Source organism: Pangasianodon hypophthalmus, chromosome 19, assembly GCF_027358585.1.
Source record: "Pangasianodon hypophthalmus isolate fPanHyp1 chromosome 19, fPanHyp1.pri, whole genome shotgun sequence".
Classification (NCBI taxonomy): domain Eukaryota; kingdom Metazoa; phylum Chordata; class Actinopteri; order Siluriformes; family Pangasiidae; genus Pangasianodon; species Pangasianodon hypophthalmus.
In genome coordinates, this window is record NC_069728.1 from 6,292,157 (window position 1) to 6,317,216 (window position 25,060).

The 25,060-nt window shown below is 38.4% G+C and overlaps 1 protein-coding gene across 1 annotated transcript in view; it reads left to right on the top strand.

Moving 5' to 3' along the window:
* Positions 1-710: 710 nt before the first annotated feature.
* The window catches only part of adcy1a (adenylate cyclase 1a), a 40,920-nt gene continuing 16,570 nt past the window's right edge, over positions 711-25,060 (top strand). Inside the window, exons 1-8 of the mRNA XM_026944389.3 lie at positions 711-1,682; positions 9,451-9,600; positions 14,123-14,241; positions 15,551-15,662; positions 19,367-19,494; positions 22,981-23,139; positions 24,007-24,148; positions 24,618-24,773. Of these exons, the coding sequence (XP_026800190.1) occupies positions 1,038-1,682; positions 9,451-9,600; positions 14,123-14,241; positions 15,551-15,662; positions 19,367-19,494; positions 22,981-23,139; positions 24,007-24,148; positions 24,618-24,773 (1,611 nt within the window). The 5' untranslated portion in view covers positions 711-1,037. The remainder of the gene's footprint in view (positions 1,683-9,450; positions 9,601-14,122; positions 14,242-15,550; positions 15,663-19,366; positions 19,495-22,980; positions 23,140-24,006; positions 24,149-24,617; positions 24,774-25,060) is intronic.

The window sequence follows — 25,060 nt, forward strand, 5'->3', positions numbered from 1 at the left end:
TCGCCCCCTTTGGTGGACCAGTTAAGGCGAGCCCAGTGAACGCTCAGCATCAGCAGTGCGGCGCATGCGCCTCTTCAATCTCAACATCCCAAATTAAAAATAAAAATCCACTCAGTCGCTCGTCGATGATAATCAATGTGGAGACAGATGTGCACGAATAAAAGATGAATGCGATGCGTGATCCAAACCACCTGCTCCTTCACCGGCTCGGTGGCGGAGCGCGGCTCGGGCTCACACGGCGCTCCGAACAAAAGCTGGAATTAAAGCGCTTCATTAAAAGGCCACCTCTCATCATCAGCGCCCGTTTCTATTTATAACACCGGGCTGCATCCCGTCCGCGCGGCGGGGAAAATCTCCCCGGTTATTTCTGTCTGTTTCATCTCGTGTCTCACGCACTCACATCAAAACATCAAAACAGCACTTCATGTGCCCCATTTTCCATCTCAATTTATGATTATTTTTTATTAAGGCTTTATGTGGGAACGTTTTTCATGTTTATAGCTCTAGCACATGCAGCTGTCAAAACTGACGTCCCTGTTTTGCGTGTGTATTTGTGTGTGTGTGTGTGTGTGTGGCGGTTTTGGATCAGAAGACGTGCCTCGCGTCTCAAGCCGAAGTCGCGCATGCGCACTTTGCGCAGAGCGCGGGGCCGACACGTAGCCTTGGCAACGTAGAGAGGGGGAGTCCCGGCAACGCGCCGTCAACACTCACCTCGTTTAGGGCCCGAGCACGCAGCACGCGCTCCGAGCGCCCTGTTTCCCCGGAAGACCGGCTCGATAAGGGCGGGAGCGAGAAGAAGAGCGGAGGCGGGCTGCTGCCGGGCTCGTGCGCGCGCTCCGGGCTCGTTATTTTCTCGCCGCACGGCAGACGGCAGTCGCCGGCTTGCAGGCAGTCAGCGGCAGCGCGCGTGGCACGTCAGAGCTGGGCTTTACGCTGGCAGACGTCCTCGAGCTGCGTCGGGGTGAGACCATTCCGGGCCGGTCTGTGCAGAGCCTCGCTTTACTTACACGCACAGATCTGGTGAGGAGGGAGGTCGGATGAATGGCCCCGTTATGGAGGAAGTGCCGGTTTCTCGAGTCCACGCGCGGCGCAGAAAGAGGCGCCTGGCCAGGACGCCGCTTGCGGGGATTCCTTGCGAGGACGAGTTCGACTGCAAGGAGCTAGAGAGCCTTTTTCAGAAGTACAATCTGAAACTCGAGCAGACCGCAACGCTTAAAGCGCTGGCCGTGCTCATCCTCGCTGCGTCCGCGCTCGCGCTGGTCGAGCTGCTGTCCGCTGGCTCGCGCTTCACCGTCTCCAAGGGCTCGCACCCGGTGCACTGCGTCATCTTCACCTCGCTCTTCATCGTCACCAACGTCAAGTACCTGCAGGTGACGCAGCTGCAACAGATCGCCCGGCTCGCGCTGCTCTTCAGCTTCACGTTCGCGCTGCTCTGCTGCCCGTTTCCGCTCGCTCTCGGGCCTGGCACGCAGCACGGCGCGCACGGCGCACACGGACCCGACGCGGCCGCTGCTGCACCTGAGCAAGGTGTGTGGCAGCTCATGCTCGTCACATTCGTCGCTTACTCCCTGCTGCCGGTGCGAACCCTCTTAGCCGTCGTGTTCGGCGTGCTGGTCGCCGCGTCCCATTTTATCGTGACTGCCACGTCTCTAACTGCCCTCAGACCGCGCGTCTGGACTCCGGTAAGACATTTCATGTTTTGTTTGTTCTTAGGAAATTTGCTCAACTCTGGTCCTGTATTTTTCAGCACAGTTTCCCGCCTAAACATACCTGAATTAGACCATTATTTAATGTCCAGGTTCGGTAGGTGTTTGGAAGTCACCAGACTGTGCGTATTGGGTTGCTCTAACCTGCGCAGTCCACGTTGCGTAAACCTCGAGGTTGTTTACACCGCGTGTCTGCGCTGCACGTGCACAGTGACAAACGCAGGCAGGAGGAACGAGTCACGCGCCCGGAGTGGACACAAGTGAACTTGCAGAAACGTTAAAGATCATTCTACTGTACACTGCAAGTGTTTGTTCAGAACTGTAAGCGGTTATTTAATCCTGTAGACCATGACTGAACACTGTAAGAATTAGAGGTGCACGATACCGACTGAAATGATACCCACTAATGTTTTGGTCACCACCAAAATCAGGATTAGGCTATGAATCATGATTACTCAGATAGCTAAGAATTTTTTTCACAAGTTTGTCAATTTAAAGGGATAAAAAAACAAAAAACCCATCTTTTTACGCCATACATTATAAGCCCACACTCACTGTCTGCTTGATTAACACTTGCACATTCATGCATTTATCTAATCAGCCAATCACGTGGCAGCAGGGCAATGCATAAAGTCATGCAGAGACAAGACAAGAGCTTCAGGTAATGTTCACATCGAACATCAGAATGGGGAACAGTGTGATCTCTTTGACCTTGGCGTTGTTGTTGGTGCTAGACGGTTGGTTTGAGTATATGAGTATTCATGCACAACAGTCTATAGAGTTTACTCAGAATGGAGTGAAACACACACACACACACACACACACACACACACACATAAAAACAGCCAGAAAAGAGGCAGTTCTGCAGGTGCAAACACCTTGTTGATGTGAGAGGTCAGAGGAAAATGGCCAGACTGATTTGAGATGACAGGAAGGCTACAGGAACTCAAATGATCACTCTTTACAGCCGGGGTGAGCAGAAAAGCATCTCAAAATGCACAACACATCAAACCTTGCAGCAAATAGGCTACAATAGCAGAAAACTACATCAGGGTCCATTTCTGTCAGCCATGAACAGGAATCGGACGCTACAGTTGGCACAGGTTCACTGAAACTGGACAGCTGAAGATTTGAAAAATGTCACCTGGTCTTTATCATTCATAAGAAGGTTCTTTAATAAACAAGAGTTTCCCAAAATGCTTTGTAACTAATATAATACATACAGATATTTGTAAATTAATGCTTAACCTGACCCATTCGTTATTCACTAAGTACTTCACTATTCGGCGCTGGTGTACGGTTAGATAGAGGCCACTAATTTCTATAAAGAAATGTGCGGAGTTGCATAGCGTGAGTGTGAACCATTGCCCTATATCTGATTAACCACCTTGTCTGTGGCTCGGAGGTGTAGTGGGTATCTTACATACCTCATGAGAAGAGCATGTTAGGTTTGAGTTGCTCAGAGGAAAGTCATATCGTATTTATTAATCATGTTAGCTGTACAAAACAAATGAAGCAAACTGCATTTAAAAACTGTGCGCATGTAAATCAATTCACATGGAACCAAGAAGTTAAATGTAAGAGATGAATTTATGCTGAAGTAAAATATTTCATTTGTGTGGAGCTGATGTACACATTTAAATCAAGTAAATTTAACGAAAATTTTAATTGTGGCATTTGTACTCCCTTTGGTTGTGGTTGTGTACACTGAAAAAAAGTTGACTGAATTTTTCTTAATTTAAATGTGTATATTGGCTCCACGTGAACAAATTGATGTGCATTAACACAGTTAGTTTTTGTACAGCCAACATGATCACAAACAACTTGATCATGTATATTCAAAGCCCTGGAAAACAGCAAACTCCAAGCAGTCAGGATCAAACCCAGGATCCTGGAAGTGCAAGGCCACAACATTACCCACAGCACTACAACACCATATACTGTTTAATCAAATTAATTTAATACTAGTCAGTGCTAAAATCTCTGTGAGATTTGATAATGTTACTGGATAAACCAATGGACCTAGTAAATTAGAAATTTAAATTTTGTTTAAATTAAATTTAGTGTAAGCAATGAAATGACATTTTGAGGAGTAACTATAGTTAGTATAGTTTTGTAAGCTATACATTATAGTTTCTCTTAAATCTGACCGAACACATATTCCCATTTTTCACAGTAGCTCTTCCAGACGAATGTAATTTCTGTAATAAATTTTTGAATGTGCGTGCATCTATTGTCCACTGTTTTTAAATATTGTCTATCTGCATCTATTTTTGCTGTTTAAGTGTCTGATTCATCTATTAAATTTACCTCATGACCGTGAATTGATTGTTTGAATATCGACGCGTGCGGCTTTTCTCCAGACTCGGGCTGCGCAGAGCCAACAAAGACCAGGTTACAGCTCACAAAACAGCATGATAGTAGCATACATCCTGCTTTAAGTTGTTCGTTATTCACTAATATTCATCATTATCATGAAACCCACCCAATAATGATGAATCTAAATGAAACTTAGTTTTTTCCCCATTCTGATATTAGATGGGAACATTAACTGCAGCTCTTGACCTTTTCTCTGCATGATTTTATGCATTGCACTGCTGCCACTGGATTGGCTGATTGGGTAATTGCATGAATGAGCAGATGTTCCTATTAAAGTGGACGGTGAGTGTATATTTTTTTGTAAATATCTCTGAATCAGAATTACATTGCTTCCTAGTCACAATAACTGACTGTTAATCTTAAAATGATAAATATAAACACAATTAGGAGCAATTATTACAAGTAAATAATTAAAGAATTAAGTAAGAAAGTATGTAAATACGCCACTATAGTATACATCAGAACCGATATGCATTTTCAGCTTTAAAGCCTCTAAGTCAATAAACACCGTATCTCAGCCACTTGTGTTTAATTATTTGCAGAAGCCAAAAATCAAAATCACACTCAACATATGATTAATTGTGAGGTCCTAGTGACAGTTAATTCAGCAATGTGATATTTGTGTTGTGTATGTTGTGTTTATGTATAAATGTTGTCACTGTAATAACAAGACCACAGGTCTTAAAATCTAAAGCCACCCCTGTTTCTACGGCTCCATGTGAACAAAGTTTCATAAGCTCAAAGCTCTTTATTATTTCACACTCCTCCACTATTAAAGACTCAGAGACAAATTGAGCAAAATGAGCACAATTCCACTCCTACTTTTTCTGAGATAATTAATATTACAAATATATTACAATCTTAACCCGTAAATGCAACTACTTCAATGATCCAGTACTAATACCTAACATATATATATATATATATATATATATATATATATATATATGTATATATATATATATATATATATATATATATATATATATATATATGTATATATATATATACACACACACACACACATTTATTAACTTATTTTGTCAGACTTCAGACTTCTCTCCTTTTTTGGAGGACAATTTGGACATTTCAGTGCTGGTACAATGTTGAAAAGAATAGAAGAACAGAAAACAAAGAATACAAGGAAAGTGGGGGCCTAACTTGAAAACAAAAGGCAGAGGTGGTAAAAGAGGTGAAGGTTCACTACCCACTTAAGCTATGCATTTAAAGGTGAAACATCTACAATATAACAGCCAGTATCAAAGAAAAACATGTTGATGTTTATGCACAAATTAATATTTCAATATTGAAAATAATATAGTTAATATAATGAGGTAATGTAATGGATCCTGTAGTACTAAAGGATTTAAATGATATGAGAATTTTCAAAAAAAAAAAAATTCTTATGGTACCACAATTTATTTAATAATAAAATTACACTTTTTATATAATATCTCTCTTAGTTGTGTGCCATGAAGATACTGGTGTTTGGTAAGCAGCAAATGATTCAGACCCACTGTGCTGATATATCAGATATTTGAATCTGTGATTATAATTACTAGGTTTGCTTTAAACTTAAACAGTGAAACATTTAGTGCTGTTCTAACCTTTCCATTAGCGCCTGCTAAAAGTTCTGCTATAGTATAAGTATAGTTGAATTTTCAGAACATTTCTGATTTTTAGGATACAATCAGTTCAACATTAATAGCATAGCATATTTTATATATATACACACACACACATATATATAGTGTGCTAGATTCACATTTCTTGTACTATGACATTAAATCAGATTACATATATCAACCATATGAAAGATTCGATTTGAAATATTCTAGCCAAGGACAGTTTGATTCCTGTTAATGTTACCTGTAAAGGACTCTATTCCACTAGGACCACCAGACACTCAGTCATTCAAAGTGAAATTGAAAGTCACCTTTCTGTCTCTTTGTTGGATGTCAATAAGATGCTGCCTAATCAATAAACAGTTCAATAACTAATGCCTTTCATGCAATCAAAGACACTGTTTAATCTGACTTGTCAGTCCATTCTGAGTACTTGTGATAATGAATGTCTTCTGTTTTTATGTCTCTCTACTCTCTCAGGCCACGTCCAATGGCCTTATGGCCTTTTACGATGGTCTTTGGATGGTAATGGAAAATTGTAATATCTGAATGTCTATCGATTGTTCAAGAGATGTTCAGGGTTTTTTGAACAAAACACAAGCAGAGGCTTTAAAGGACTGATGTAATTTCTACAGTGAATACTGTGTTCAAATCAGTGCAGTATGTTTTAACCTGCATGATATTCTGCAAAATTATTTATAGTACTTTTCTGTATCAAAGGAACTTTCTGTATAGCTACTGAGGTTACCATATTGTAATAACACAGTACAACATACAGTGTCATTAACTCAGAGTTTTTCAGTCGTCCATTTTCCCCCTAACAATCAAACAAATCATCATAGCTTTAATAATATCTGCAAAGCAAGGTAAGTGCAACAAATTAAATCACAGGTGAAGCAGTGCAGGAGACCTGGTAGGAGACTACTAAAATATAAATAAAAACAAATTATAACCAAGTTTCTGTTGAAAACTGGATACCCTGCCTGATAATGAGCTAAACTCTTCTTATATCCTGCACCTAAATCAAAATGTAAAAAAACTAAATTAAAGCCTATTATTCAGTAACTACTGGGAAAATAAAGGCTATGTGATTACAGAGTTAAAATTTTTAATTAAAATAAGTATTTCCTAACAGCTGATAAAATAAATTGAATATAACTTTATGTTAATGCTGTATTTTAATAATAAATAAACAAATAAATAAATAAATAAATAAATAATGCCATGTAATATTTTATGTTTTTGTTATGCACATGCGTAAGGTTACAAATTTTGCACCAACTACTACCTACATGTATGTTGGCCTGCGAAAACCCTTCGCATGATGAAATTTTGACATTTCCTATGACATAAAGTTTAAAAATTACTGGTTTTCGTGAAACACAACTGGTTATGTCATTTGACATAATTTGCTGAACCACAAGTAAAGTAAAGTATAGCAAGTTAGTTTACCCCCAAAAGTGAAAAGGGAGAAAATTGCATTTAACAATTACATTTCCAAGTCAACTGACAGGCAGCACCACACTGATTGTCTAAATACAACTGCTGTTTATTTATTTAATTTAATGTCATAAATAAAATATAAAAATATCATAGCCTACATATTGACATGCTATTCAGAAATCCCAACCATTCAGCAGCCATTCCATCTTCAATAATATCCTTTATTTTATTTTAGAAAAGGCAACCATTACAGATTATTAGAATTCATTATATTTACATTATAAACTAGATGTAAACTAGAGTTGCTGTTGTCATCTCTATATTACTGCAGTTGGAATGATCTTAAACTGATTACTCTGAGCTGACAGGCTACATCAAGGAAACAAAGTTTATGATGTAAAATGAGTAATCACTACACCAGCTAAGTAATCGTCACCATCATCCACATCCCTCGCTCTGGTCTTATTACCTGATGTAAATGTCAGTCATGGCATTTAACTTGACTGATTAGTTTTTACTCTCAGACTGACCATTTATACAGCCTCATTTGTTAAACTGGCTCCTTATTTCCTGAAAGTGATCTCTGCAGAAAGCCGAGGCAAGGTTAGTAAGGAAATAAAAAACATTTGTAGATTTTTTCAGTATATTTGTTAGCAGCATCTGGCATTCCCAGGCCGCCACACATATATGAAGTACAGCTTGTTGCTAATAATGGCATTATTAAAGCACTACGCTTCATACAGATATGCGCAAACACCCATTTGACTCACAAGACTACATTTTACAGTTCCATAATCCACAAAACTGTAAAATGAAAAGTATTATGAGGGACCGTCAATGTATTGCAATGTATTTCAAATAACAATGCCAGCCCTTCACTTTACTGCTACAAATGAGAGTTTAGGACATTTGTGATCTGTTTTTGTAAACATTTCTAAAAATATTTAAGGTGTCATCTTAAAATGATGTTGACATTAATGAGAGCATTGAGTAATCTAGACCCTGTGAAATTCTGGCTTAATCAGCAGGATGGTTGACACTGACACTTTCGATTGCTCTAGTCTGCATTAACCATCAGTATCAGACTCAAACCCCCTGGACAAGTCTAATCCCGGGATAAGTTTGAACACACCCCACTCATTATCATATAAACAGCGAGGGGATTAGGAGATGTTGTGTGAGTAAAAACAGGAAGTAGATGAATTAAAAAACACATTCCAGGTAAAGTTTAAAATAAAAAAAGGCAGTAAGTGATGAATGGAGGAATAAAGTACATTTATTTTTAATATACAGGGTGTCCCAAAAGTCTCCATACATAGGGGAAATTAACACTTTTTAGTTTATATTATATTTTAGTTTATATCATGTAGAGAATGTTTTGAAAATTTGTTAAAGTTACATTTTGTTAAAAAGTGTTAATTTCCCCTATGTATGGAGACTTTTGGGACACTCTGTATTTTATTGACTGTTTATTATTAACTTTTTAAAAGCACAATTATTTAACTCACAATATAATCACTTTTTGTATTCGGTCATATTTTTGGGTCGTCAGATAATTAATGACTTTTTTCTTTTAGGCAATTCCATAGATAGGTAGGTAAGATTAAGTTGGAAAACACAGGAATATATATATGTAATATATCTTCTTTTCTTTTCTTTTCTTTTTTTTTAATGAGGTGTGTTAAACTCCTTACCTTTTTAATGTCACTAAGGTAAATCTAAGCAATGCCCCATGAAGCTATTGAGTATGTGAGTTTATGTTATGGTATGTGTTATAGTATGAGCTCAGGTTAATGTCTGTGTGTAGTTTCTCATGCTCTTCCTGTGTCTGTGTGGGTTCCCTCTGAAATTTCTGGTTTCCTTCCACTTCCCCAAAACATTCCGGGAGTGAATGTGTGTGCACATGTGTGTGCATGGGGCCCTGTGATGGATTGGCCTTGTGTCCAGTGTTCCTGGGATAGACACTGGATCCACTGCCACCCTGATGGTTACTGAAGATGAATGAATGAATGAATGAATGAATAATCCCTCTCTGGAAATATGCACATCCTGCTGTTTTCTGTCTCTTGTGTTCTGTCTTCCTGTCCTTTTAGCCATATTTAATTCCTTTGTCTCTTTCCATGATTCTGTCTTTCATCCTCTCCAGAACCCTATCTTTTCACGCCAAACTCTTTTTCTTGAACATGGAATGAGAGTGCTGAATGCTGATTAAATGTAAAATATATACACTGTGTATATACACACAGAAACACACACAAAGTGATTCCCATTTCCCATTACACTTTGTCTCTTTGTAGCTGGTGGCAAATGCAGTGCTGCTGATTGGTGTGAACCTGTCGGGTGTATTCGTTCGAGTCCTTACTGAGCGTGCCCAGAGGAAGGCGTTTCTGCAAGCTAGGAGCTGCATCCAGGAACGCCTGCAGCTGGAAGACGAAAATGAAAAACAGGTCTCAAACACACCACACACAGAGATACCAACATGGTGTCACACCTGTGAATTCATAGCAGTTTATGTTTAGGTTGTTTTACTATTTTTGTGAAGACCATTCACTGACATAATTATATTATGACATAATTAATGCTGTGTTGCAGCTCAATCTAACCATAACCTTAATCATAGTAACTGAAATGAAACATTTTGGCTCTTATTTATTTATTTATTTATTCATTTATTTAAAAATAAAAGCTGTTTTCATCATGGAGACTAGCTAAAATGGTCAAAATTGTCAGATATTCCAGTACTTGTGGGGACATTTGTTCTCCAACAAAATGAAACACACACACATACACACACATGCTTGAAATCAAATAATCATGTATCTCATTTTCTCTCTCAAGTTAAAAAGTCACAAATTTGACAGGTAATTACCTTGCCAGATTGCTTTCATTCCTCCCTGACTACGTTAAAGGTCAACTTTTATCTGCAAACACACACACACACACACACACATACTCACACACATGCACATACACGCATGCATAAACACACACACACACACACACACACACACACACACACACTGATTGGGATCTTGGGTAGAAGTGTAGTGGGCTCACTGAATTAGAATTCAGATCATATGCAGACCAAAGGCCTAATTTGGAAATTGACCAATACGCACACACGGTGCATATAAAATTTAAACAGCTTGCAGAGCTGCAGGACAACGAACATAACAAATTCTTCAGAATATATAAATATCTGCACATGCGATATTTTTTAACAATACCATTGTGAATGCTGAGTGAACAGCTCAGACGTTTAACTAGAGGATTTTCATAAAACATAGCGACCTAACATGCCAGTTCATCAGTGCCTTATTGGGTACAGAAGTAAATTATCACCGACTGATTTGTTAATTAACTAGAATGAGGCAAGAAATGAAGAGATGGTATACATGTTCTTCTCAGATACACTAGAGATAACACTTTCTCCTTGTTCCTTAGCGACTGAAATTGGTTATAATTGTTTGCAAATGACTCATCCACCTCCTACCTAACAAACTCCCCAAATAGAAGGCAACACCACCCACTCTGTACATTAACACACACACATACACACATCTTTATGGTTATATGGTAGTACATACTCAACTCCACAACATTAATATAACTTGTCAGTAGAGTCAGTCAGCAAGTCAAGTCAGTTTTATTTATCATTTGCATGGTTAGTCGAGGCATATGTACATTGAAATTCTTATGGTGAAGCTTGGGTATATTGTTTACAGAATACACAACACACACACAAAAGCGCTTAAACTTATCTCAACTTAAACCTAGCTTAATACAAGAGATACAACAAAATCCAATATACAATATATAATAAGAGAGGAAAGAGAGAGAGAGAAAAAAATAATTAGCAGTACGTAAGACAGTATTGCATTGTTCCAAAGTAAATTGTAAAGTGGCAATGGAAAAAAGTATGTAAAGTGACTCAGTGACCCTGGGAATGTATATGAACTGGCCTACAGTGTATTTAGGAACCTAATAGACAGCAGGTAAAAGCTGTTCTTTAGTCTGTTTGTTCTTGATTGGATGCTCCGAAAGCATTTGTCAGATCTGGAATGCAGTTTGTGTACTAGATGACTGGTTTTCTTCAGGCACTGTGTGCTCATATGGCTGAGAGTCTCTCACCACACTCTGGAGAGCCTTGTGGTTGTGGGCGGAGCAACTGCCATACCATACAGTGATGCTAGTTCGGATGCTCTCTATCAGCAGAAGATGGTGTGGGTGTTAGGGTCCAGTCCAAACTTCTTGAGCGTCTACATGAAATAAAGTTTCAGGCAGGTGGACATTAGTACAGTCTCGGCGTGGAGGGACCAGGTGAGGCCACTGGTCTTCCTGGCTCTTTCTACAACACTATTGTTATTCCAGTCTTTACTTTGGGTTCCGATTCATATCTCTGCCTGGTTTGGCTCGTTTGCTGATTGCCTGACTCTCTGCCTGATTCATGTTGCCTATTACTTCTTTGCCCCTTTGGTTTGTTTGCGTTTGCATCCAAACCTGTGTGCTTTGTGAAAGCTAACAGCAAATCCACCTCTATAACAGGGTACTGGCTTTCATAGATAGTTTTTTTTTTTTTACATGAAACAACTCTATTATAGAACACTTTTCTTTATGGGGAGAAACCAAATAGGTCTATTTGGTCCCCATAAAAAGATGAATACAAGTCCAAAAAAAAAAAAAAATTAGAAGCTCAAGTGTTACAAGTTGCAACATGGGAGGAAGTAATTTAGATAATACAAGTAGACGAAGTAAAGAAAGGTCTAAGTGTGAAGTCTAAGTAAAGAAAAGGCATATAACAGGCAGACAGATTGACACAGGTGTGTCAGACAGACCTTTTACTTCAGCTTGATTGTTGCCACACACACTGACCTTCCTATACTATATAACCCAGCAAAGCCCAGTACAGTCCAAAGCTCAATCTAGTTTCAAACAGCTCTCTAAAGTCTCTTAGAGCAGGTGTCCTGACTCACTGGTAACAGCATGCTTAATCAAGAAGACATTTATCACCTGCTTTTAGCAACGCGTGGCTGACGATGAACTGTAAGTGTTTCCAGGGAAACTTACCTCTGCCATGCCAACCAACTCCAGTGCCAAGCTGTGATCTCCCACTGATATCACCCACTTAGCAGTAATCAGAAAAGTAATGAGCCAACCCTTGTCAACCTAAAACATGTGCACCCCAGATCATTCCAGCACAATTTAGATCAAATTTTTAAAACTTTGGAATAAGAGGAATGGTGGGGTGGAGAAGATTCTGAAATGTAGAAGAACACTTTCAATAAAATACCTATGTAAGAAGCAAAAAGTTCATTTTATTGTCCTGCTGTAATTTTGCATTACATTACATTTCAATAATACACTCTGTGTAATACATACTATAAAAGTATGTGGACAATTGAGCATCACACCCATATGTGCTTTTTGAACATCGCATTCCAAAGTTGGCCTTCACTTTGATATTTCTGGGAAGGCTTTTCCCTAGATTTCGAAATGTGGATGTGGGAATTTCTGCCCATTCAGTCACAAGAGCATTAGTGAGCTCAGGCAGTGATGTTGGGTGAGGAGGCCTGGCACACGGTCAGTGTTCCTGTTCATCCCAAAGGTGTTCAGTGGGGTTGAGGTCAGGACTCTTTGCAGGACACTCAAGTTCTTATACGCTAACCTTGACAAAGGTCATCATGGAGCTCACTTTGTACACAGGAGCATTGTCATGCTGGAACAGATTTGGGCTCCTAAGTTCCAATGAAATCTTAAAACTACAGCATGCAAAAGAAATTCAAGAGAACTGTGTGCTTTCAACTTTGTAGCAACAGTTTGGGGCAGAACCACATATTGGTGTCCACATACTTTTGGCCATATAGTATATGAGAGATCAAAATTCATAACGAGGTTTAATGCTGTGGGAAGTCACAGCTCGGAATGACGTAATTTTTCGACTTCCATGCATTTGAGCTACAAAAGTGGGGAAAAAAATCATGGATGCCTTCATGTTCGTCTTTTGTTAGCGACAATCTAGCCAGCTAACTGTGATGAGTCATATGTATTTTCTTCTTCAAAACAGCGAACTATATAGTCACTGTTATAGATTTAACAAGCAAATATGTCTGATTGATCTGTATGCTGATTGATCTGAAGCAAATACTTGTATATAAATTATAACTCATTTAAAGGTAAGCGGTACTACTTTGTTTACGCTGACGCTGTGAGCAACCACGTTGATTTGATTGCAGTTGATGAACTCGGAGGAATTCCTGAGTAGGAATTCCAAGTTAAGGGGCTGTTTTCTTTGGGTTTTTTTTCCTGGTCTGTTACTGGGAAATAAATCGAATGCAGCATAAGACACATGACAGGAATGACAGGAAAAACAACTGCAACCATATCAACCTATTTTTAGAACTTCAAAACCAAAGGTAATTTTTAGGCTTAGTACAAATCCTGTACAGTTCTGAAGCACAATCTACTTTTGTGGGTTTTATTCCTCTATTACCAGCACAAACACTCAATTTGAATATACTTTTGAGCTACACTTTGCTAATTAAATTGCCATAATTTCTACATACTATCCATTGTTGAGAAGGGCTTTTTCGATGATTTAATGGCTCTCTAAAGTTCTACATGCAACTCTTCTCATTCTCTTCTGAAAGAGAAACCTTTGTTATTGTATTATGTGTAGAACCTTTAAGAGTTCTACCAGAGGGACAAACTGAAGAACAGAAGTGTTTTAACAACAACAGAGAGAATAAGATGGATTAATAGACAATGTTATAACTAGAGTAAATTGATTGTTCATCTGGGGATCAAGGTTCTATAGTTTGCAGAACCGTATGAAATGTAGAACAATTACCTATCCAAAGAACCTCTCTGGAACCCCTTTCAAAGAATATATCACTTATAAACAGATTGGGGAGGTCGATTTAATGGGAGGGGCCTGTTTATGCAAATCAGTGTTTATTCTTCTTCTTACAGGAACGCCTCCTAATGAGTCTGCTACCCAGAAACGTTGCCATGGAGATGAAGGAGGACTTCCTCAAACCACCAGAAAGAATCTTCCACAAGATCTACATCCAGCGTCATGACAATGTGAGGTACAGAGAGAGAGATAGAGAGAGAGAGAGAGAGAAAGAGAGAGAGGGAAAGAGCTAGAGGAAGGGTGAAAGAGTCAATGGGAGAGAATTGACAGTTCATTGACTATAGGTGTCACTTCTATTGCACTTAAATGGGGAATGAGAATGCTCAGTGAGTCAGCAGGAGTCAACTGCTCTCCACTCACTCACACAAGCTCCTGAGTGTGGCTCACAGCCAAAGTCTGCATAGCTCCCAAAGCTATCCCTATCAACTCGAGAGCTGCTCAATTAGCTCTCACTGCCCACACACATTCAGAAAGAGACAGAGAGAGAACGAGGGGGAGGACTGGGGGAGTCATAGCACAGAAAGCACATTAATCACACGCACATGTATCACAGAGACAGATCTCACACTGCCAGTCATTTGTAAGATCATGTATATAGACATTGCCTTTAAAGAATGTGTGAGCGGCAGTGATGTAGTATTTTAGAATACATTAGGAAGCCCAGTGCCGAGCAGCTGGAGGGTTTCTGAGTTGATCCCAGGGTTTGCATAAGCAATGATGGCCTGACCTATTTTCATAGGGCTCTGAACTGAATTTCCCATTCGTGGATTATTTCTGTATGTATAATCAAGACACTTAAGCAGTGTTATATTCAATAGTCATATTGAAGTCAAAGTTAGGACCACTTTCTACTAAAAGTTAAGGTAACTCATGACCAAACTACTTAGAAGTTTCTGATGTTAAATGTTGTTATTTATCAAAAATAATCATAATGCTCTAGTCTTACCATGTTTATATATGTTTACGTATGGTAAAAAAAAATTAGAGTTTTACTGTTGACAAACAATTATTTTATCCCCCCATTTTTTGACAGTGTATTACAGTAATACAATTACCGGCAATAAAGACAAATACATTATGCTTTTGAATATACCTGTGAAAGCAAAATCTAAAAATCTATCTACCTCCTTTTTTTCACTATCTTTTTTCACTTTGCATGTTATAAAGCATTGGCTCGTCAATAACTGAAGGCGGGGCAGAGCACCTTATACCAACTGTTCAACAAATGTTAATCTTCAGAAAGTTCTTATTCACAATTCCATACATTTAAAATTGCATTGCAATACTAATTACCTTTTTTGAGTGACCAATGATTAAAAAAATGTTGCTATTAGTTCCATCGATTTGCTCGCCTTTCTTGATGTTGCAAAATCTTGGGCCACTGTAGGGACACCTGCCCCTGTTTCTGTTCACTAATTTGTCACCCATCTGTATTACTGGTGTGAATTTAGATAACCAACACTCTTTATTTTCCTTCCCTTTAGTATCCTTTTTGCAGACATTGTTGGGTTCACCAGTTTGGCTTCTCAATGCACAGCTCAGGAGCTGGTCAAACTGTTGAACGAACTCTTCGGGAAGTTTGACGAGCTTGCTACAGTAAGTCATGTGCCTGTGTGTGTAAAAGAAAGACAGATGTTCTCTTATCTATAGAGACACCCATGTGCATTTATTTTAATACAGTTACACACATTATGATAATGATATCTGTATATCAGCATATAAACTTCACATAAAAGATTTATTCTCTGAGGTAGATAGGTTTACAATAAAACACAACACATATTGCTATTGTGTGCACAGTTATGGGTAGTTTTATACAGGGATTTTATATGCAAATTACTCTTGGATACCTTGAAACACAGCACTTTTTTTTGATAGTTTTAGGTATTTTGCTTTTTATTGGTTACATATATTTTTCTCAACCAAGTCTCACAGAAAAAACATCTGCATGCAACTTATCTGCGGCAACCTCTATACATTGAATGTCAGCATTCTGGCACAAGCACATGTTGCATATGCAATGCAATGTTACATGCAGAGCATTTCACTTGAATGTTCTGCATGTCATGTTCTGCACCAACGTAATTTAACCAAGCTCACTTCTACCACTATTTTATTTGAACATGATTGATATGTAATAAATAATTTTACCTCTTTTTTTGCGTATTGAGCATAGCGTTTTCATGACATATAATTAGAATTACCATGCTCATGAAATAAGCCTAACTTCAGGCTTGTAAGCAGGCTTGCAAGTTACGTTGTATGGCAACGTGGGTATATTCAAAACATGGAAAGTCCCTGTATTCTCTGTATCCTGAGGTATTTACAGGGTATTTTGAAAATACCTGTGTTATTGTACTGTGTTACCATGTGACTTTCAAGCGTGATTGTGTTTGCAGAGAAGTGGACAAGTTAGGCTTTTTTCATGAGCCCTCTAAGTCTAATAATATTTAGTGAAAAGCATCGACTTTATGTATGAATGCTCAGTATGTTTAAAAAAGATGTAAAATTATTTATTACATATCGACTTTATTCAAATAGTGTAGTGATGGAGGTTAGCTTGGTTATATTATGTTGGTGCAGAATGTGGCAGAGTTTGGTACTTTGCTATGCAATGTAATGCTTGTGCCAGGATGTTGATATTCAACCTATAAAAGGTGCTACAGATGCGTGGTGCTACACATACACTGTCCATGGTGCTGAAGCACCAGCTGTGGTTCTCATAGCAGACTGTAATGATACATTGAAGATACTGACAGGTCACCAATACAGGAATCAGTCTAGTGTTCTCCAGTTTTCTTTTTAATTCAATATTTATATTAGTTTTGCATCTTTATCCTGGTGTGAGGGTTTGAATTTTAATATATTGCCAAAAGTTTGTGGACAACTGACCAGAACACTCATATGTGCTTTTCCCATTCTAGATTTAGTTCCTCTTTAGTTGCTGTTATAATAACCTCCACTCTTCTGGGAAAGCTTTCCACTAGATTTTGGAGCGTGGCTGTGGGGATTTGTGTTCATTTAGCTACAAGAGCATTAGTGAGATCAGGCACTGATGTTGGTGAGGAGGTCTGGGGTTCAGTCGGTGTTCCAGTTCATCCCAAAGGTGTTCAGTGGGGTTGAGGTCAGGGCTCTGTGCAGGACACTCAAGTTCTTTCACTCTAAACTTTGGCAAGCCATGTCTTCTTGGAGCTCGCTTTGTGCACAGGGGCATTGTCATGCGGGAACAGGTTTGGGCCTCTTAGTTCCAGTGAAGGGAAACTGTAATGCTACAGCATACAAGGACATCCTATACAACTGTGTGCTTCCGACTTTGTGGCAACAGTTTGGGGAAGGCCCACATATGGGTGTCATGGTCAAATGTTCACATACTTTTGGCCATATAGTGCATATAGTGCATTTGCTTTGTCCAAATATCAACACTTTTGTACAGTACTATACATTTACCCAAACACTGCTCTTGTTAATCTTCTTGATGATGTTTCTTGTTCAAGATGATTTGATTAAGTGTTTGGTCAAACACTACACTTTGGGATACACTCATTTATTATTTATTCCTGGCGAACAATATCCTTACATTTAACACCTCAATTTAGAATCTGCTCATTCGTGCCATCTCTTATTTTATTTGTTACTCTGCTTTTCTTATCTTTTTGCTACCTCTCCCTCTCTTTCTTGGGATCTGTCACTTTTCATTTTGTATGCCTCATATATCACATTATAGGATCCTTTGCTAAATTCTGTTGTTTTATGAAGAGATTTTATAAAGTGTTTATAAAGTGTTTTACACATTAATATTGTCACAAACAACAGCTTTTTCTTTAGTCTGAAATCCTGGCAGCAGCTGGAAAATATTTCTAGCACAGATGGTGTGTGTGTGTGTATGTGTGTGTGTGTGTGTGTGTGTGTGAGTGGGTATATGTTTGATGTGACAAGGGGTTTCCTTTCTTACTGAGGTAGCAGACATAAGCCCACTCACACACATACACACACACACACACACACACACACACACACATATGCATCTTCATTTCAAAAGATTTTCTTTTTTCCTCCATTTCTCCTTGACAGGCCAAAAAAAATCTAATTTACCAAAACACTCAAGAGCTTAATTAAAAGTGAAATGATATTATCTATGTCCATAATCCATTTCAAATGAATATTGTTTAGTGCAGGAAGTTAGTTGCTGTTAGAACATATCCATTGAAGGTAAACATCATTCATAACACTTGCAAAGAACCATACTCTGTCTGTAAATTTTTTAATGAGAATCTTGGTTTAATGACAGGATGTCCAAATTAAAATTAGTAAAATTGTTGTTCAGTTGGCAGATTTTCCCTCAGGCCAGCGTCCTTATTGTCCGGAGATTGTGAGTTTGAATCCCGTCGATGCCACGGTCAATATTTTCCATCATGCACATGCTAGTCTTCTCCCTGCCCAGTTGTTAGCTGACATAGGATAGTGGAATAAAATAATTAATTAAAAACATTTAATTAAATGAACAAATGTGCAAAATGTCAGGCTTTAGGTTTCATACTGAGTGATGGAATGAAACAAAATGCAAAGTATCTATATTAGGATCTACAGTATAATAGGTCTGAATCTGTGTTCTCCTTCTCTCTTCCTCTCTGTCTTGCTTTCCTAAGCCTGAGTGGGAGGAAATCTACTTCAATAGTTTATCATAGGAATTGTAGCAATGCCCCTGTTTGGCATATTCACTGAGCAACGCATGCATGAGTGCACGCACACATGCACACACACACACACGCACACACGCATGCACAGGTTCTCTTATTTATTATAACAATAAAAATCTATTTCAGGCTGATTAGAGGGCATTGTTAATGTATAAGAGGGCAGTGGTAGCTCAGTGGTTAAGACATTGGACTACTGATCGGCAGGTCAGGAGTTCAATCCCCAGCACCACCAACCTGCCACTGCTGGGCCCTTGAGCAAGGCCCTTAACCCTCAACTGCTCAGTTGTATTTAAAAAAAAAAAAAAAAAAAATGTAAGTCGCTCTGGATAAGGGCATCTGCCAAATGCCATAAATGTAACTGCTTAATTGACTCGCTAAAGTGAATTATTCAGTCACTAGTACTAACAGGAAAGGTATGTACAGAGTTCAGAATGTGTGGATGGAGTTTAGTGTTTAATAATAAATGATGAAAACATGCTGATTTAACAGAATAAAATGATGCCGAGCCATCACACTTTTGACGGAAACACTATTTTTCCATCTGTATCCATCTCCTGTGTGTTTGTGTGCGTGTGTGTGTGTGTGTTTGTGTGTGACTGAAAGGAGAACCACTGCAGGAGGATAAAGATCCTGGGGGACTGTTATTACTGTGTGTCCGGTCTTACCCAACCCAAAGCTGACCATGCCCACTGCTGTGTGGAAATGGGACTTGACATGATTGACACCATCACGTGAGTGTGTACCCACCTTTAACACACACATTTCTGATAAAATACACACTGCTCATGACATACTTTATCCTTGAAGCATCTTTTTTTGCAGATGGTTCATTTGGATGTGAACGCTTTTCTTTTATTCATGCATTTTCCTCAGTTGTAATTTCTGAACCAGAGTTTATTAAAACAGATAACTCTTTTGCCTTTCTAAATGCAAGCGATTCCAAAAACCTTCCAGCTTTGAAACACAACAAAGCATGACCAGCTTTACTAGGACCCACATGGGTAATTGCAGAACAATTGCACTGAATGATTTCCGCTAAATTCTCCTGAGACCGTTTTGTTTGTATGCAAAAAGAATGTAGACTTTTTATTGCTTACAATGTAACAGGGGAATTTGGAAAATGAGATGATATTTCAGTAACTGAGAAAGACTAATTCTCAAATTGTATTATTGTACTTAGAGCAAGTATTACTTCTTGTATCACTGTAGTGCTATGGTAGGCTTTAATAATTACTAACTTCAGAGAGTAGGTGCTTTTGCTGTAATGAAATACATTTTACATTAATTTGACAGTCTTCTTTACTGACATGCATAATCATAAAATAATTGCGTTCTTCCGCAAGTCTGGTAAATCTGAAAAAGTACAGAATTTAAAGGCAGTCATTTCTTCAGACCCAAACAGGCCCTGTAAAAAATTTACTGTAAAATTTACAGTAGTTTACTGTCAGCAGAGGTCCCAGTAAAGTATTCTATATTTACAGTAAATAATTGTAAAACATACACTTTATTTACAGTAAAGTACTGTAATATATTTACTGTACTTTTTAATTACTGTCTTTTTTATAGTATATTACTATATGTACAGTAAGTATGTCCAGAAATATACCGTAAATATAAAATATAATCCACTATGTTTGCCCATTTGGCTAATGCTTTTATTCAAAGCAGCTTACAATTAAGGCAGGATACAACTGAGCATTTAAAAGTTAATAAAGCATTCCTTCATAAAACTAGAATTTCATATACATTTTTGTAGTGGTATGTATTATTCTGTTGCACAGTATTGTATCCCTTAGTGTCAGTGCTTTAACAGAATTCATGATTTTCTATAGGTTTTCTGTTTTCACACTATGATATAGTGAAACTGCAATACCCAGCATGCATTGTGCAAATACGTAATTCATCCATCAGTAATCCCTGCTGTGATCAACCAATCTGGACCTCTGAGTGAGACACATCACTCTGACTTTTCAAAAACAGGAAAAGCAAGCAGTGCTTGCAAAGACAGTAACAGCAAGCCAGAATTTGTGTTCTAAAATGTTGCATGTTGGGTGCCACAATCGGAAATGGGTTCATGAACATATTTGTTTTTCGAATCAGGTAGCTTTCAAAGCCAACAGAAGACAGTTGCAGTTACAGGCAATTAGAAAGGATAAACCAGTAGCATCAGGTTGCCAGGATAATCGAGTCTTTTTGTCTGAAAAAAGTACAGACATGTATGCAATTTTTTTTTTTTTGCTGTTGTAGCAGGTTTGATGTGTTGTGCATTCTGACACGCTTTTTGGCTCATCACAGTTGTAGAATGCGATTTGAGTTATAACGAGTGGTTAGTTGAGTTACTCAGCTATTGAAAATCCCAGGAAATCATCACTTTCTTGATTTTTCACCCTTATAGTCAAAGCAAATTTGATCTTGTCAATTCATATTCTCTGAGACACATGAAGAGAGCCACCGCATCTTTTACCAAAGCACTACCCTCCTTATTCTGCATACATGAGCTCACAGACACCCCTGTCTGGCTAGTGTCACTCCCGGTCATGGATGGCTGTGGCACATTATTTTTCCCCGTTCTGATGTTTGATGTGAACATGAAGCTCTTGACCTGTATCTGCATGATTTTATGCATTGTGTTGCTGCGACATGATTGGATGATTGGATAATTGCATGAATGAACTGGTGCACAGTTGTTTCTAATTAAGTGACACAATGCTAATAGTGTTTAGGCCATTCTTTAAAGGAGCAGTTGGTAATATTTTGTGTCCCTGCTGATTGCAAGGCAAATTGCAATTGCAATGGAAACATTGGCAATGGTAAATGGCAGCCATATGTTATCTATGTTATTTAGCACTTTGTAAGAATGTGTGCGTGCGTTCGTGTGTGTGTGTGTGTGAGAGAGCTGACTGTTATGTCAATGGTTGCTTCTCTGGTTCCTAAGTTGGCTCTTGTGGCTAGAATCTCTTATCACCTAATACAGTTGGACACACACACACACACACACACACACACACAATAAAAGCTCTTTTTTTTTTGCTCACTCTGACATTCCCCCATCTCCGGCTCTCGAGTTTTCTTCCCTCATTCAGGTTGTGTTGTTAAAAATAAACCCAGCAAACCCTTTTCGTGCTCTCTTACCGGCTCTCTCTTTCTTTGGTGTGTGGTGTTATGTAGGTAGTGAGGTGAGAGGAGATTTCTTTGCTTGCTTTAAAGTAGGGCTCCATCATTCTGGGTGAAATAAGAAGAACAAAGTTTTGCCTAGAATTTAGATCACGATCCTCACTCAGAATTCTTCGATCACTTTTTAAGGAATGATATTTATGCTTATTAAACTCATATAGCAGACCATTATAGCTTCATTGTCCTAGCTGATGTTTCTGAGTAATGGCTCATCTGCAGTTTGATTTACTGACTTACTGGAACATTTGTACTTCAATAGCCTAAATCCTAAATTCTATACTGGTATTGAATATAAAAATTTAATCATATTGAGATGACAAGAGCAAACTGAGACAAAAGGCATCATTGTAACCTGCCATCCAAAGTTAAATATTAAACTGAAACCATGAATAGACAGTAATATTAAATGTAATTTTCCTTTTGCTTGCATATGTATATGAGGTTGGCTGCTCCAGGTCTGTGTGACAAAAGCAAACCTATACAGAACCCCAACATCAGTATAGATATGATTTATATCACATATAATACTTGATATCCATGTTTTCATTGTAGAAATAAATTTAACCTCTTTTAATACATAAGAATATTTTTTTCAAAGTATACTAATCTTGCTATTATTTCAGATTGAAAAAAGGAAATAAGTCGAATCGGCCATCCCTACTTTCCATACGCTCATCCCCCACCTCACTCACAGTGCAATCACTCTCACTGTTTCACCTGCACTTCTGCTTCATGTGTGCGTTTTAGCAAAGATTATCAGTCTAAATACCAATCATTTGACATAGCTATTGAATTTTGACAAATATTAACTGTCTTTTTTAAATAATATGATACATTTTATACAGTGTAGATGCAAGAACTGCTTAACTGACCTTGTGAAGGCAACTGTCACATTATTTGAATAGCACACAAAGAATTATTGCACCATTCTTTATTCTTTGCCTTTATAAAAGAACACTTGAAGAAGCATTTTTCTAAGAGTGTACATGCCATGTGTTTGTGTGTGTGTGTGTGTGTGTGGGTGTGTGTGTATTTAATTGCAGGTCTGTTGCAGAGGCGACGGAGGTGGATCTGAACATGCGTGTGGGATTGCACACAGGTCGTGTGCTGTGTGGGGTTCTGGGATTGAGGAAGTGGCAGTATGATGTTTGGTCAAATGATGTCACGCTGGCGAACATGATGGAGGCAGGAGGACTTCCGGGGTCAGTTCCTACATGATCACTTCATGACTTCATGACCACTGGACACACATAGAGCTTTTTTCAACCACAAGGTGTTTGAGCTGGTGTCAGATTCTTTGCATAATCTTGTGAGTGGAAAAGAGGTAACACAACCCTGATTCTAAACTTGTGGGTAAGACCTGGTGCTGTGCTGTGTAATTCAACCAATGAATCCAGCTCAACCATCTAAGAGCGAAGAGGCCTTGATTTACTGAGTGTGTAAAATCCAGAAACAACATGGTTTACTAACCAGGGTGGAGATGTGGAGATTGCACCTTTCATATGAAAATAGCTCATCTTGCTCATTTGTGTATTTGACTTTGCTATATTATTTGTTATAATTGTTTTGACATAAAAGTTAAACACGCTGTTTGATATCTAAGGAAATATATTAAGTTAGTTTTTGGAGTAGAGCACTGGAAAATGCTGCATGTGGTATGAGTAAAAAACTCAACCTAGTCCTACATAGTAGATAGACAATGCTAGCATTCTGGTCACTCTGTCTATGACTAACTATACTTTGCACTGTATATTTATTAGGACCCACACTGTAAAACCCCTCAGTGGAAATGACTAAATGAAAATCGCTACTCAGATATGTTTAAATGTCATATTTTCTTAATCTGACTTGAGTAAACTTACCTCATCAGGTTTTGCAGTGCAGGACCACAGTATAGTAGGGTCCGGTAGTCCACAACCATAAACATATTTATGTTTTAATGTCTTGTTATTTATGTCTTGTCTGAGAAATACTCATGTAAAAATTAAACAAATCTATGTATCCTGTTTAATTGTGAGGTCATATATTTGCTGAAAATGTTTTTTGAGTGTTCTGTGTGTCCTCCACAGTAAGGTTCATATCACCAGAGCCACTCTGGAATGTCTGAATGGAGATTACGAGGTAGAGCCAGGCTATGGGCATGAGAGACATGCCTTCCTCAGCAAACATGCCATCGAGACCTTTTTTATTGTGCCCTCTCACAGACGCAAGGTAGAAGTCACTTGCACATATATGTACAATCATGCCTCATTCATTCAGATGAAAAATTGCCTTTTTTGTTCTGAGGAAAGTGTTTCATTTATGTGACATTGTTATTGTACGATAAGTACTATTTTTTTCAGTGGATTACATGAAAAGATGTAAAGAATGTAAAGAAATTGGTGTGAAATTATCCAGGCCTATCCATGTGGATACACACACACACACACACACACATACAGAGTTAGAGGCTCATGCAAATGACCTCAATTCCTAGTTCCTGAAAATGAAGTCCTACTGATAAGCCTCTATGTCATGGTTTATTTTTATAATGAAAGAAGCTTACGCTTTTTTCTCGTCATTCTTATTTTTAACAAGTACTGATAATGTTTATCATATTCCTTATTCACATTTACATTTGTCTTTCATATAAAAGTGAAAAAAGAAGATTTCGCTCCCTCTCTTTCCTTTTTTAATCCAGATTTTTCCTGGCTTGATTCTGTCTGATATAAAGCCAGCAAAGAAGATGAAGTTTAAGACGGTCTGCTACCTGCTTGTGCAGCTCATGCACTGTAGGAAAATGTTTAAGGCTGAGATTCCTTTCTCCAACGTCATGACCTGCGAGGACGATGATAAGGTGCGTGTTTATGGGTGTGCACTTTTAAAACTGCATTTCCATGTGAATGTGAGAGGGCTATTTGGATTAGCAGCAGAGCTTGAGTGGATTTTGTCTCAATAGATGTAGCACATATGTACATACACACATACTTACATACACACTAATGTAACTCTAATCTGATCTCCTCCTTCATTCCTCTTGAAGTGGTAGACTTAACTGAGAAAATGGTCTGTACAGAGAAGCCCACAAATGGATTTTATATGTATATGTATGAATGTGCATTGTATGTACATATGTGTACGTGG